General features: G+C 38.9%; 2 protein-coding genes across 2 annotated transcripts in view; one reads left to right on the forward strand and one right to left on the reverse strand.

Moving 5' to 3' along the window:
- Positions 1-5,104, reverse strand: part of LOC138045879 (gastric triacylglycerol lipase-like) — an 11,479-nt gene extending 6,375 nt beyond the window's left edge. Inside the window, exon 1 of the mRNA XM_068892509.1 lies at positions 4,902-5,104. Within this exon, the coding sequence (XP_068748610.1) occupies positions 4,902-5,066 (165 nt within the window). The 5' untranslated portion in view covers positions 5,067-5,104. The remainder of the gene's footprint in view (positions 1-4,901) is intronic.
- Positions 5,105-9,206: 4,102 nt separating this feature from the next.
- The window catches only part of LOC138044588 (transient receptor potential cation channel subfamily A member 1-like), a 20,299-nt gene continuing 14,505 nt past the window's right edge, over positions 9,207-15,000 (forward strand). Inside the window, exons 1-3 of the mRNA XM_068891063.1 lie at positions 9,207-9,510; positions 12,831-13,171; positions 14,700-14,982. Coding sequence (XP_068747164.1) covers positions 9,236-9,510; positions 12,831-13,171; positions 14,700-14,982 — 899 coding nt within the window. The 5' untranslated portion in view covers positions 9,207-9,235. The remainder of the gene's footprint in view (positions 9,511-12,830; positions 13,172-14,699; positions 14,983-15,000) is intronic.

The raw sequence follows: 15,000 nt of genomic DNA on the forward strand, positions 1-15,000 counted from the left end.
CGTCACTTCCAAGATTTGCTAACTAAAATAATTAGTTTGTAGAACAGTTGCTGCTGCGACCTTTGGCGCTCATTCTCTTCGCGGTCTCTGAACCCCCACGAAAATAAAATGGCTGACGACAGTTTGGAAGTTATTACTGTGGCAGAATTTGCAGACTGGTTACAGTCATTGCACATCACGCTTTATTCCTCAGCTTTTAAGGCCCGCCCGCCAGAATTGATCAGAAATTTTGTAAAATTCTGGGCTGTAAACCCTGGCTTACACAATTCGCAAATAGTTTGGGCTGGGCTTATAACTTGGGGGGGGGGGGGGGGGGGAGAGGTGTTGGGGGTGGAGAGGGGCTATAAGCGGAGCTACGGAAGTGTTTATACGGTTAAGCCCTCGGAATATTAATGATTAATTGATATCATTGCTAGCCTGCTTAAGGAGGCTTGAATAGTTTCTCCTCTTTTTAAAAAAAATAAACATATTCTGTCCTTAGATACAGTTAGGGTAATCATATCAAAATGAAATTTGGCCAGGGTATTAAGAACCCATCATAGATTTCTCACATCACATTTTCCTCCAAAATAACGTTACCATGGCAACGATATAAGACATTTCTTTGAGCCTTAAAATCAAGATGTATTGTCTTTTTTGAAAATACGGGAGGGTGAAATCTTCGCATTCAGCTTTCCCAGATAATGTTAGAAATAATCTCTAAAATATTTAAAATTCCACATAATCTGTAGGTCAGTTTTTCAGAAAAATCAGTTTTTATGAAATATGTCTCTATTTTATTTTATTATTTTTTTCTTTTACCCACAGACGTATTAAATTAATCTAAGCAAACATGCAAAAAATGAAAAAAATTCACCGTCCGGAAGCAGAGATATAAACGAGTAAAGTTGCAAAATCAGGAAAAATGAGGGGGTTACAAGATCAGCATTTACGCATGAGTCACCCGCTCATTCGAGTGCACGCGCGACTGGAGCTACACGCCAGCACAAACGGATTTAAGTGACCATTAAACCGTTTGTGTACAATTTTCGTAGTTTTCGTGAACAGGAGATGCCTGCTTATATTCCATATATATAGCAATTAGAAGAAAGGTGAGCGGTATTTGTTTATTTCTTGTGACCCATTTTGAATCATGAGCTGACGCGAGCAGCTTTTAGAATTGCGTGTGTGGCTCCTAGGCTCGAAAGAGGCTCGAAAGGGTTTTTTTGAGCTGAGTGCGCCCGCGTAAGCCACACACGCAATTCTACAAGCTGCTCGCGTCAGCTCATGATTCAAAATGGTTCACCAGAAATAAACAAATACTAATATACATATAGAATATAAATAGGCATCTATTCACGAAAACTACGAAACAAGTACACACAAAATTTAATGGTCACTTAAATCCGTTTGTGTTGGCTTGTAGCTTCTCTCGCGCTTACACGCGAATGAGCGAGTGACGCATGCGTAAATGCCGATCTTGCAACCCCCTCGCAACCCCCTCATTTTTCCTGATTTTGCATTTTTACTCGTTTGTATCTCTGCTTCCGGACGGTGAATTTTTTTCACTTTTTGCATGTTAGCTTAGATTAATTTAAACCGTTTGTCTTTCAAATTTAAAAAAAATTCTGTAGGTGAAGAAAAAAATTAGAGACACCTTTCAAAAAAACGTATTCTTCTGAAAAACTGACCTACAGATTTTGTTGAATTTAAAATATATTAGAGATCATTTCTAACATTATCTCGTACCACTGAATGGGAAGATTTCACCGTCCCGTTTTTTTTTTTTTTTTAAGACAATATATCTTGCTTTTAAGGCTCAAAGAAATGCCTTATATCGTTGCCATGGTAACGTTATTTTGGAGAAAAATATGATGTGAGGAATTTATGATGGACACTTAATACACTGGCCAAATTTCGTCGCAATATGATTACCATAACTGTATCTAAGGACAGAATATGTTTATTCGTTTGAAAAAAGGAGAAACTATTTCGAGCCACCTTAACTGCAAGACAGACCGTCAAAACCTTCTCTGTAAGTATTAGTCAGTGATTACTGGTAAACAGTGTCAGACAACTTACCTTTCCTTTCGATTCTTTCCTCTTGCAGCTCTTTTTGTCCTTTTTTTGTTTTTTCGAGAATGATGTGAAAACGAGCTACGGAAGTGTTTATACGGTCATCGAAATACGTAAAATTCAAGCAACAATTAAGCCTTCGCATTATTAATTATTAATTGCTATCATTGCTGGACACTTTAATTGCAAGCGAAGGCCGTCAAAACCCTCTCTGTAATTATTAGTAAGTAATTACTGGTAAACAGTGTCAGACAACTTACCTTTCCTTTCTTTACCCTCGTGGCTCTTTTTGTCCTTCTTTTTGCTTTTTTTGAGAATGCTTTGACTGCTGTGCGATTTTTTTAATGTTTTCCCATTTCACGTACTCCACGTTAGCAAAAAGCGCCAGAAAAGCCGCACAGACGCGATAAAAGTCACCGAGTTACAGAGAATCATGACTGACGTGACTACGTGTCGACCTTTGTACCAAAAAAGGAAGTAAGAGACATAAGACGCTCACTGCATAACAAGTGCGTCAAGTGTTGCACAAGAAATATACATGTAGCAACACCAACAGAAGAGAAGATTTAGAGTCATGCTGGCCTGGTCGGTCATGTCGCTGTCGAAATAACAAAGTGAAAAGATGTCGCTTTGTCGAAGTTAAAAATGTATTGTCGCTGTCGCAAATTGTCGCTTTTTTTTCCGTCACGTTCTGTCGGCTGACGGTGTTCGGGAACAAGATTGTCGCTACATTTTTTGCAATTTTGGAGCGTTGTCGCTTGTCGCCAAGAACCCTTGGAAGGCCTCAAGTACGCAACCGCACCACTGAATTCTAGTTTTAATTTCACTAATTTTTATTACGTGACCGAGTCCCTCCGCTTTCATCAGTGTTGACTTGGCTTTCACTATGTAAGGGTCTGTCCGAGTCATCCATAAGGCCTGGTTTACACTATGACACAAGCATAGGCAAGGATCTCATGGATATACACACCAACCATCACTCTAAAAAAATGACCATTCTAAATCAGTTTCTAGAACTAAATATTGCTATAGCAATAAGATAAGTTTGGCACTTACACTTTATCTGTAAAATGAGAGTTTAACCTAGAGGACTTGTAGTGGGTATATCATGAGATCTTTCCCAAAATGACTGTGAAAATTGACCGACTTGAAACCTATCCCGTGTAAAGATAGAGAAGCTTTCGAGTGAAGGGCCTCAGATCCTTAGTATTACCTCAGTGTGTGTTTGGGTGTCTAATGCTTTATTGTTGAAGTTGTTTTTGTTTATAAAGAAAGAAACAACAACCAATACCTAATAATTCAGGCCTTTGTTCAGCGAGGCAGGGTAAAAATGTTAGCATATATATTTGACCAAATTACAGGGGCACCAAACGAGTAGTTTCGGGAAATATCTGTTTGGAAGGAAGGTGGGATTGATCTAAAGATCTGGACTTTTCGAATATCCGAACTCAGACTTTCGGAGACGCACTAAGAATTTGGACATTTTTTCTGAACATATTTAGATATTTCGGAAAAGTAATGAATAGTCTGGCGATTGCGTAGAAAAACATTGAAGAACGCTAGCATTTCACTGAGCTGAGTAAGGGTCAACTGTCTGTCACTAGAGGGCAATTTCGTATTTGTTCAGGACAAATCTGACTTGAAATCGGCCAGTGACAAAAAATTGTCCGGAAAGCTACAGTCGCACTTGAGAACAAAATATGTGAATAAAACATCACACCATGCTGTCCATCCACAAACTGCGACACGAGGGATCTCTAAATGTTCTCGGCTGACGAAGATGTACGGCGCAAAAAGGTTTAAGATGATCCCGGCATTGAGCCGTCTTCGCTGAACTGAAAGGATTCTTGCAACGAGTCAGAACTCGTGGTAGAAGGAGATGGGCTGGGAGTTCCTCGATCATTGAATATGTAAGGCTTAGGCATCAGATAGATCCATCCTGGTGGATATTGAGGAAATTGTTGCCCACTTTCATACGGAAAATATTGGTCGCCCCCGCCTGGATTCATGTTGTTGCGAAATGAGAACGTTATCAATTTTACCGCGAAGTCTATCGCATAGAGACTCTGCTACATATCACCTGTCAAATCATTTCCGAATCAAGACACCCTCGCTATTGTAAGATTTGTTTCAGTTTGGCCTGCTCCAGAGATAGTCGACGGCATCTTTGAAGTTTGTCCGTCTGCGACCAAATTTTGTCCTTCGGTGGACAAACCGGTCGCACTTAAGCTTGGTTTTTCATTGTGATGACAGATTTTTGACATAAGTAAACAGTTTTGTCCTCTAGTGCGACTTGGCCCTGTGATATTTGAAGATTTATAAATTCCATCATATTCGCCAGAGTTTGCTTGAGTATCATCATTTTAACTAAGCAAAAGCCCCCTTTTTTTTTTTCGGGAAAAAAAAATTACTTCGTAATGTAACGTTCTTGATCAGGTCCGTCACGATTGCTGGAACTTTCGGACGAGGCAAAAAAGCCACCTAGTAACGTTTACGGACCTGAATTTCCCCAGAATATCCAAAATAGATACGTATTTTGCAGGGCAGCTACAAAATTACTAAGCGAGCTTTTACAGCATTGCGCAATGCATTATAAAGATTATAGGTAATTCCGAAATATTTTAAATTGACATCCGGTCTTTCGGTTGTGGTGAGTATTAATTGTGTCAAACATGCAGTAGTGCCGATCAAAAGTCAGCCCCCTAAACTCACAAAAACAATTCTTTGCTCTCCTACTGGAATCTTCAATTTGAAGACTTTGGATTACCCAGTGAAATTTTCTCGATATAGATTAGGTTCAATGGTATAATGTTGTAGTTACAGGAATACGTACAATGCAAACTCACCACATTCATGTTAGTTTCGGGTAAATTGGCACCATCCTTAAGACGAAGTTTCGAAGCTAAGGTATCAGTTACCGGCATGAAGAATGCAGAAAACAGCACAACAATCGAAACAAGAAACATGTTTAAGGTGATTCTATCAGTGAACAACTGGCTTCCTCGATACATTATTTGAGTGTTGCGTTACAACTCGTGACCATCTTGTGATAGGCGTTCCTTCGCAGCTGTCTCTTGTCTCCTCACGCAATGCTTCCTCCCAAGACCCAAAATCAATTAATTTTAAGTGCCACTTGAAAATGTTATAGTCGTTTCTTACTGACTGGTTTCAAGATCAGTAATCATTCCTCTCATAAAGAAAGGAAACTGGCCTTGAAGAAAATGTGATACATCCTTTAGCTATAGACTTTTTCATCATTACAAAGCATTAATTAAGAGAACATGATAATTTTCTCTTGACAGCATAATTTCTATTTTTACCGTGCTAGACCTGATATTGTTGTATCCCATTCAGTCAGTCCTGTAACACACTTTTATGCATGTACAATTTATTTATTTTAATCACTTTCACCACAACAGAGAAACAGGCTGTGGTGGGGGTCGCACGACAGAGCGAGGCTCCAAATTAAGCGCGCCCTCTTTACCCTCCCAACCATGATATACCACAGAAGACAGACCACAACACCGGAAACTACATGGCCTACTCTTTGCGACAAGTGTGCGGGTTCTTTTACTTTCCACAGGATTAAGAACATTGAAGGGTTGTGAGACGGGACCTCCTGCTTATCGTCCTTATCCGGGAAGTCTAAAGAGTATTCCGGTTAACAAATTGAGTAATCAAGTGGCCAACCACATAGGCCCCAGGCCTGGTCAAAGTCTGTATGACTCGAAGTTGTCAGTCTGCATTTTATCATTCCTTGACACGTTCAAAATTAGAGTCGTAAACAAAAATTTGCAGGAATTTGCTTATTTATGAATCCAAAATTGTCACGGATACCGGTAACAAGGGAATTTGCTCGGGTGGTAACCTTGTCATGACGTATCCACGGATTTTTCAGACAATAATTTTAATTGTTCTTTGAGTTTCATGATGGCTAGTGATACCGAAAACAGTGAATCCCAAATAGCTGCCTCAAATGTATCGTTTACACACCTTTTCTGCAAAAAGAAATAGAGGAATCCTTGCATGTTTACCTTTTTTGCCTCATTAGCACAAGGCCATTGTTTTGTAATCAGTCATTGAACGTGAACATGCATTGAGATCCGTTCTGACCACTCGTTCGAATTTGTTCCTGGTTGTCAGTGGTTCAATTTCTCAGCTGCACTTGTAAATAGCCGACTGGTTTGCCACCGGCCAGTTGAGATTCATAACAGTTGTTGTTTTCTGCATTGTGTTTCATTGGCCCAGAAAAGCCCCTACGGGGAGCGGTCAAATATTTATGTATGTATCTATAATTTGAACTTTTTATACCCAGTAATCTCTGAGTAATGGTGCTTCGAAAATTCGACATTTTACAAAGAATATATGGGTACATTGGCGTCTTTGCCACCCAAGAATTTATGTTTCTGATGGCCATAGCTAATAACTGGCTCGTTATCAAAGACTGCAGTGTTACCCATTGAGCCCTGCGAGTAAGACTTAACGATTTTACTCGTCAGTTGGGGGCGCCCTAGGGCGTTTGAGGTGTCAAGGGGTTATAACTAAGTTTGATAGGTTTTCTTTTTTAACTTTTAAGTCAATTTGTAAATAGCATGATGTCTTCTGTTGGAAAAACTTAGCATGTTCCAGGCTCTCAGATAGTGGAGGCGAGGGAACGAGAACGAGCCAGACCCCGCTCGATTTCTTTTGCCTGTTCTCGTTCCAACCCATTCTCTACCTTGAATTAACGATTATCGTTAATTCTTAATTTGATCTGAATTTACTGTTATCGTTAATTTAGAAGGCTAAAAGCTTGATATGGATTATGGGAAATAGTCATACATTTTTTAAAAGGCAACCCAAGTGTATAAAAGTAGGACTCGAACCTGGGAATGTTCATTATCAACCCGTCACCTAACCACTTGACCACCGCACCGCTAGCTGCTCAGGAGCAGTATTTCAAACAATATTACACACTACCAAGGTAGCTTTCCAAACTTCACGACAAAGCTAAACATTTTAAATCCAAGCAAAGGCTTAAATTATTAATCTAGACTAGGTCTAATATTTTTTTAGCGGCGATATTCTTTGGCAGACTTAAAACGCTAAACGCTACGTATTAATCTTCAGTGGTGAAGCGGAAAGAAGCGGTTCCTATGGAGTAGAGGCTCCAGGTTCGAATTCAATCCACGGATATGATTTTTCTTTTATTTCCTTATTTTCTCTGCTACCGCAAGTCCTGGGACACAGTGTCCTAAATTAACGATAATAGTAAATTGAAAGCAAATTAAGAATTAACGAGAATCGTTAATTTAGAGAAGAGATCATGTTGTCTCGTTCCCTCACCTCCACTATCTGAGAGGCTGGAACAGACTAGGAAAAACTCAAAACGCAAACTCGCATTGTTAATGTCATAAAATGTAAACAATGATGTCAACAGTAACGTAAAAGAAGTTAGGCAAATAAGAAACCTACTGAACTTCCCTTTTGTTCTTACTTTGAACCCAGAATTGATCATTGTTCATTGCGTGTGTATCAATATTGCGTAGTTCGGTACAATGTGTCAGTTATTGTTGTCCTAAGTTAATTATGGCTGTAAATTGCTGTTGAAAAGTAGTAAAAATGGTTACAAAATATCGCAAACCTTTCTTTTTTTCCATTCAATACTCATACACCTGAGTTTCGGCTAGTGCAGATTTATGCTCACGTTATGTCATCGCCACAGTGACATGAAGATTGCGTTAGCCTCATTTGTTTGTCCACAAATCCTAGGTCTCAAGAGATTTGTAAAAGATCCCCAACATTACTTCTTAGAAGTATTCGAAGAATTTGTAAACCTTAAAATTACACGAAGAATACGCCTGTTACTGAAAAAACATGGACGATTATAAAATTCATTACATATGCAAGGACCTTCCCATTACATTTCTTAATCATTAAACAAGGTGTGTAGCGAAGATAAAACTAAGTTATAAGGAAAGAAGTAAAGAGGAATGTCATAAAAGCTACAATAATAGAAAGCCTTGTGTCCAAGCGTTTAAAGCAAACGTCAGGATGAGTTTGCTCGTTTTTTTCTTTATTTTTCTGCATCAGTGACAATGTTCCTGCCAAAGCAGTTAGAGTTACAATAACTTTGTCACCATGCATTGTACAATTCGCAAAATCGTGGAATAACCGAAAAGTACTTATGATCAAGCAAACGTTTTCTTTTTTTTTTACTAACTAGATTGAAGTGATATATATATATATATATATATATATATATATATATATATATATATATGTATATATTTGTTTTTTTATCTGGGCCTTGAGGTCCTGGCTACTCAGTGGTAGTTTTCAACATCCTCTTGGCGAAGAAACAGCAATGGCAAAGTATAGAAAGGTAGGACAACACCAGAAAACGACGCAGATAGGAGGTCTCTTGCTTGAGTCATCCATCATGACGACCATGACGTATCGTACAAGCCATTTAACGAACGGTGCCTACTATTGTTCATGCGCGTACCTTCTGCGCACCTCGAGATAATCGGGTTTCCTATGCGTGGTGCTTACTAATACAGGGATATTTTTGCACGGTTTAAATCTATGCAGGGAAAGCAGAATTTAGCAAGTTCTCTTGGAATCCAAAAAGAAGACTGGAGAAAAAAATTATGCATATTTCAGAGACAATTAAGCCTCAATTTAAAGAACAGAGTGCCATACATTGCTTTGTATTTTGAGCTCTTTGCAAATATTGTTGATTAATTGTCTTTGAAAAATGAGTGGTAATCCCTAACTTTCTTTTCAGATTTTAATAACACTTGTTAAGATCTCCTTTTCCCGCGCATATTCATAAACATGCCTTTGAATTATTGACGCAGACCTTAATTTGGGTCGTTAACGAAAATCCGCCTTGCTATGGATGTGCACGCTGTTATGCACACGCTAGGAAGAACCAAAAAGTGGAATTGTTAAAAAGGGCATTTTTCTCGCGGAATGTCTTTTCCTTCTGTTGTGACGTCAACAACAGTGAAGTATAAAAAGTCCATTACAGCATTTTTTTTTCATAATTTGTTTAACGATGGAAAAATGCTATGAGACGGAAAACGGTACAAGCATAGGGGGACATAAACATGGCCAAATGTTGCGTTCAAAGCCAAGGATGTCGCCCAATGCTGCAAGCCCAGCAATTCTCTTTCGACCAGAGTTTTCATACGAGATGATCGAGTTGACCTCTTCCTTTTGTGGATCCATGTACAACAGTGGAAATTTGGAGAAACTTCAGCAGGCTATTCGCGAGAAAAATTTCGCATATCTAAGGCAATGTTCGCAAACGGGGCAAGATTTGAATACCGTTGATGGTTCTGGTTTTTCTCCACTACATCACGCCTCAAGCAGAAACGACATAGAAATGATTTCAACGTTGTTGGATTGCGAAGCGAGCATCAACTGTCAGGGAGAGCACTTGCTCACTCCACTTCATGTGGCTGTTCGGTAAGTTATTGCGATTAATTAAGGTCCAAATCATTTGCATTTGTGTATGTTCTGATACACTCCATCTCGCTCTTTTAAAAATGATGTTCTTTTTAGCCGTACTGAAAAACAACTTAGCAATTTGCGCGGGTGTTTGGGAGCGTTTGACGCCTGCAGTGATAATTACATCTTTCGCTGAGAAAATAGTTTCACATCCGTAGTTCCGCTGTATGGCTTTCAAGTTCAAGTACAAGTTTCAACTGAGTTTTTTCTTTTAATTCTTACAATTTACACTACATGCATATAGAACGTTTTCAACCAACCTCTAGAGACATCAATACAAATAGAGAAATGTAGGACTTCTGGTGGAAGAACAAAAGAAGCTAATGAGAGATCTTTTGTTTTCGTCCACCAACATGGCGACGATGACGTTACGTGAAAACCTCCTACAGCAATGTTAATCCAAGCGTGTATCGTGAAGACATGCATGAGAGTACTAGTTACAAGACACGGCATTAAGATAAACAAAAACCTATGATACACATTGCAATTACACAATAGACAGATTGTAGAAAAGTTGCACAGTTACAGAAAAGAGTTAAACAGCTAGGAGGTTAACTATCAATAGAGTTATTTCAGTAGAGTTATGACTTAGAGTTAGAGTTAACGACTTCCAAAATCCTGAATTCGAGATTTTGGACTGCCAAAATCCTGAATGCCAAAATCCTGAATTCAAGATTTTGGAAGTCCAAAATCTTGAATTCAGGATTTTGGTTGTCCAAAATCTTGAATTCAGGATTTTGGTTGTCCAAAATCTTGAATTCAGGATTTTGGAAACTTAACTCTAACTCTACGACATAACTCTATGAAAATAACTCTAAGAATAGCTGTCCCCAACAGCTAGCGACCAAATACATTATCATTTTGGATGGCCAGCATATTTAACAATTAGACCACTGTAAGAAACGTTTCTAACCAAAAGATGCTTTGTAAGCAATCCTTAGAGACACAGTATACAATTGCTGCAATTCTTAAATGTGGTAGATGAACAAAAGAGGCTAATGAGAGATCTATTGTCGCCGATGATGGCGGTGCAGTAATATTAATGGCCACTTCGAAAAATACAATAATACTCTTTGTTTGTCCTCCAAATTTTTCCATAACCATTCTTTCCAGTTTCTCTTGGGAATTGTAATGGTCCCAGGAGAAAACAAAAACAATACTTATGCTTTGGGGGGACAAGCAAACAGTATTATGGTATTTCCAAAGTAGCCTATGGCGTGAAAATGAACTGAAGAGTTACAGAGGTAATGTTGGTGTCGGAAATTTTACCCATCGGAAATTTAACTCGAGTTGTTCTTAAAAGAAGTTATTTTGCTTTCATTATATACTACTACTACTACTACTACTACTACTACTACTACTACTACTACTACTACTACTACTACTACTACTACTACTACTACTACTACTACTACTACTACTACTACTACTACTACTACCACCACTACTACCACTACTACTACTACTACCACTACTACCACTACTACTACTACTACCACTACTACTACTACTACTACTACTACTACTACTACTACTACTACTACTACTACTACTACTACTACTACTACTACTACTACTACTACTACTACTACTATAATAATAATAATAATAAGAAGAAGAAGAAGAAGAAGAAGAAGAAGAAGAAGAAGAAGAAGAAGAAGAAGAACCCAGATGAGACATGCAGGCTTTGTGATAAGGCCCAGGGATCAGTGCTTTCTGGTTGCAGTGAGCTCACACAAACTAAACACCTTGAGAGGCAAAATGCAGTGCTATAGATCCTTTTCTTCGAGCTCCTAAAAGGCAAGCAATTGACTGAAACGATCCCACCTTGGCACTCTCCCCCACAATTAGCCAAAGAAACCTTACGAAAGTGGTCAGGCACTTGCATATTGGGATGTACCAGTGTACGCCTACCACATCTAGATGTGGCTGTTCTCTGTGAATATATGGGTGGGTGGGTGGGTATAGCAGGTCCACATCAGCTGAACAGCTGCCAAAATTTCAACCTGCTCAAACAAACAAATAAATAAATAAATAAATAAATAAATAACAAACAACCAACCCAGAGGTTCGTGCCAATAGAGTAGACTCGAGAATCATAAGGGGAACAAGACGATCACTATGCTGGAGATGAGTTGTCCTTGGGTCGAAAATCGGTAGCAGAATGAAGAAGAGAAAAGGCACATGTATGCCCCCTAACGCTCGAAACTCAAGAAGCAACATCCGGGCTACCAGTTTTGACGGGCCAAGTTAACAGCAATGGACGTCTGGGCGGGTATTCGAAGAGACTCAGAGGTTTAACGAAGAAGCTACTAGAAGGACGCAGTAGGGAGGTGCTGAGACGAATGCAGATTGAAATCTGTCTTGTGCAGTAATGTGAACGTTGCAAGATCTTTCAAAGTTTTATGCTAGAGAGTTGCAAATAACAACGCAGATACAGCGAACAGAATTATTCACGATTCTTTAAAAGCTATTGAATGAGCATTATTTTATTAGTTATATTTAGTTTTATGGTATCCACAGACACGGCTAGCTACGGTTGCACCGCCTAGCTCATGGTTAAAATCATATCTGGCATCCAAATGTTGTATACTACCCATAAAAATAACAACAATAACAACAACGATGATGATGATGATGATGATGATGATGATAATAATAGCAATAATAACGTATTAAGTGAGAGGAAAAGTCTGGTAGAAACAAATTTATCGGGTTGAAATTTTCAGCTAAGACGAGCAATTCTTAGGAAAACAATTTCACTGCTCATAAGATCACGTGAATGAAAGGAATTTGCCAGGTTAGGAAAAATATCTTGTCAAAAACTGTTGTGTATTCATCCCGATCCCCCTAAAACAAATGACAAGTAGAAGCCATTTGCTAGTTTTCTTTAAAGTTTAAAGTTCAGTAGACACCTGAGTCCAAATTCCGTCTAATGAAAGTTCTAATTAGAAGCGATGTGCTATTCACGACGACATATTTCTATCAATAATTTTCTTCTCCGAGTGTCTTTTTTTTTAATTATGGTAAGTCGGGTTGCGCTTAGCGATTTTCAGGAAACGTTTTGGTGACATTTTAGACCAATCAAAGTCCAAGCCCCAAAGTAAAAACCATGTGCCCTGGCTTCACGTATTCGCTTTGCTTCTATGACTGTCTCATTTGGTAGTCGGGTCTTTTTTGCGACTGACTCCATTAGATTTTCTTGCTTTGGCTCTAACAACACTAGACTTCAAAAAAAATCAAAGTTTTATTTTCTCTTTACTAATCCCCTTCTGCAGGTACAACAGTTTTGAGGCAGTAAAAACTCTTATGGAATACGACGCTGACCCCAGTATAAAAAACTCGGACGGTGCCACACCTTTGCACTATGCAGCGCGTCGAGGCTGTGTTGATACCTTGAAGCTGCTTATACGGAATGCGTCATCGTCCGTTAACTGTCGAGATCATAGTGGGATGACTCCGTTTCACTTTGCGTGTGTCAGTGGTAGTGAAACGCTCTGCGAGTTATTGATTGAACACAAAGCCGACATTTTTGCTCGGACAGTGGAAGAGAAAAACCCATTGCACCTGGCTGCTTTATATGGAAACAAAGCAATTGTGGAGATTCTGTTAAGGAAAGGTTTGTTTGCATAATCAGCACAACAAAAAGTGTACAAGATACCGAAATGCATCATCTGAAGGCTTACAGGTTCCCCGCCTTGCTTAGACTCCAGCTCCCACAAGTCGTTTGCGCGCAGTTTTCCCGTTTCGCTTTTTCCACTATCTGTGGGCCTGGGGAATAGCCTATTGTAGATTGCATGCGAAGATATGTAAGTCGATTTTTGTCTCATTTTAAACACCATGTTGGTCTCAAAATACAGGTGACAAACGTGTGTGTTGTCACTCTTTTGCGATCACTATTGTTAAATTTTATTGACAGACTCGTTTATTTAAGCAGTGCAGCCAAGTGGTTAGGACGCTTGCTTTGAGATCAGGAGTACCCGGGTTCAAGACCCATTCTAGCTACTCGATAAAATTGTTCCTGGTAGTCCCTGGTTTAACTTCTCGGCCGCACTTGTAAATAGCCAACTGGTTTACCTCCAGCCAGTTGGGATTCTTAACAGTTGTTGTTTTTGTTCTGTTTTGTCATTTTGTTGATTGTGTTTCATAGGCCCTGAAAAGGGAAGTGGTCAATTAAGTATGTATTGTATTGTATTGTTATTTCTGTTTTTGTTTTGTTTTTTTGTTTGTTTTGTTTTTGTTTGCTTTGTTTTTGTTTTGTTTTTTGTTTGTTTTGTTTTTCGTTTTTGTTTTTGTTTTTTGTTTGTTTTGTTTTTTGTTTTTGTTTTTGTTTTTTGTTTTACAGAGTCTACGTGTATATAGAAGTTAAAATTTTTCTTTGTATTGTATTGTATTAATTCTTTCTGTTTTTGCTTTGTTTTTTGTTTTTGTTTTGTTGTTTGTTTTGTTTTTTGTTTTGTTTTTCGTTTTTGTTTTTGTTTTTTGTTTTACAGAGTCTACGTGTATATAGAAGTTAGAATTTTTTCTTTAAAATTTCCCTCGCATCCCGCTTTGACTGCTTGGAATTGAAACTTGTGATGTTACATCAGTCTTAGCTTTCAATTTCTACATTTGTGACCCAGGGTGCTTTTTTTTTCCTGGAAACCATGTGACATTGCAACCTGGCTTGTAACCAGCCCTCTCTTTGGCACCATGCAATTGGTCCATTGAAAGATATGGTTTCCACATTTTATTCTCTGTTCATAAATAATCGAAAAACGTGAAAGACAAAGCTTGCCGTGCCGTAATCGCAACATTTCTCTTGTGTAATACACGATAAAAAGATACATCCACATCAGTTAAGATTTTTCTCCTCCTCCACTTCAGTGAATAATTGGTTAGGACATGCCCTGTTTCTCTTGCTCTACATAACCCACTCATTTACTAACTTTTGTTGATCACAACATGTATCGTTTTACGGGAAACAAGACATGACCCCTTTGCTTCTACCGGTCCTTGTTCAAAGCAGTGCTCACGGCTGCTACAGCTCCTCTCAAGTTATGAGTTAAGCTCGTGTAAATTTCCTAGTTATTACCCAGTGGAAACACAGGCCGTCTTTGAGTAGACCCAAACAATTTCTCTTCATATTTTTTCGTTTTTCATCCTAGCATTTGAGGAAGTGGATAACCACACTCATTATATCAACGCACCGGATTTTGAGGGAAACACGCCACTTCATTTTGCCAGCCAAAAAGGTCACGTAGGCGTTGCAAAACTTTTGCTAAGTTATGGCAGTGAAGAGGTGAACTGGGGTAGCCAGTGGGACTTACATGTCCAGTCTCCTTTGCACCTTGCTGCTGCTAACGGTCACGTGGGTGTAGTGGAACTTCTGATATCCCGTAATGCACCAGTGGATAGCAGGGATGAACTTCAGAGGACGCCCTTGCACAGGTAAAGAGCCTAGTTTTC

Source organism: Montipora capricornis, chromosome 4, assembly GCF_036669925.1.
Source record: "Montipora capricornis isolate CH-2021 chromosome 4, ASM3666992v2, whole genome shotgun sequence".
Lineage (NCBI taxonomy): Eukaryota > Metazoa > Cnidaria > Anthozoa > Scleractinia > Acroporidae > Montipora > Montipora capricornis.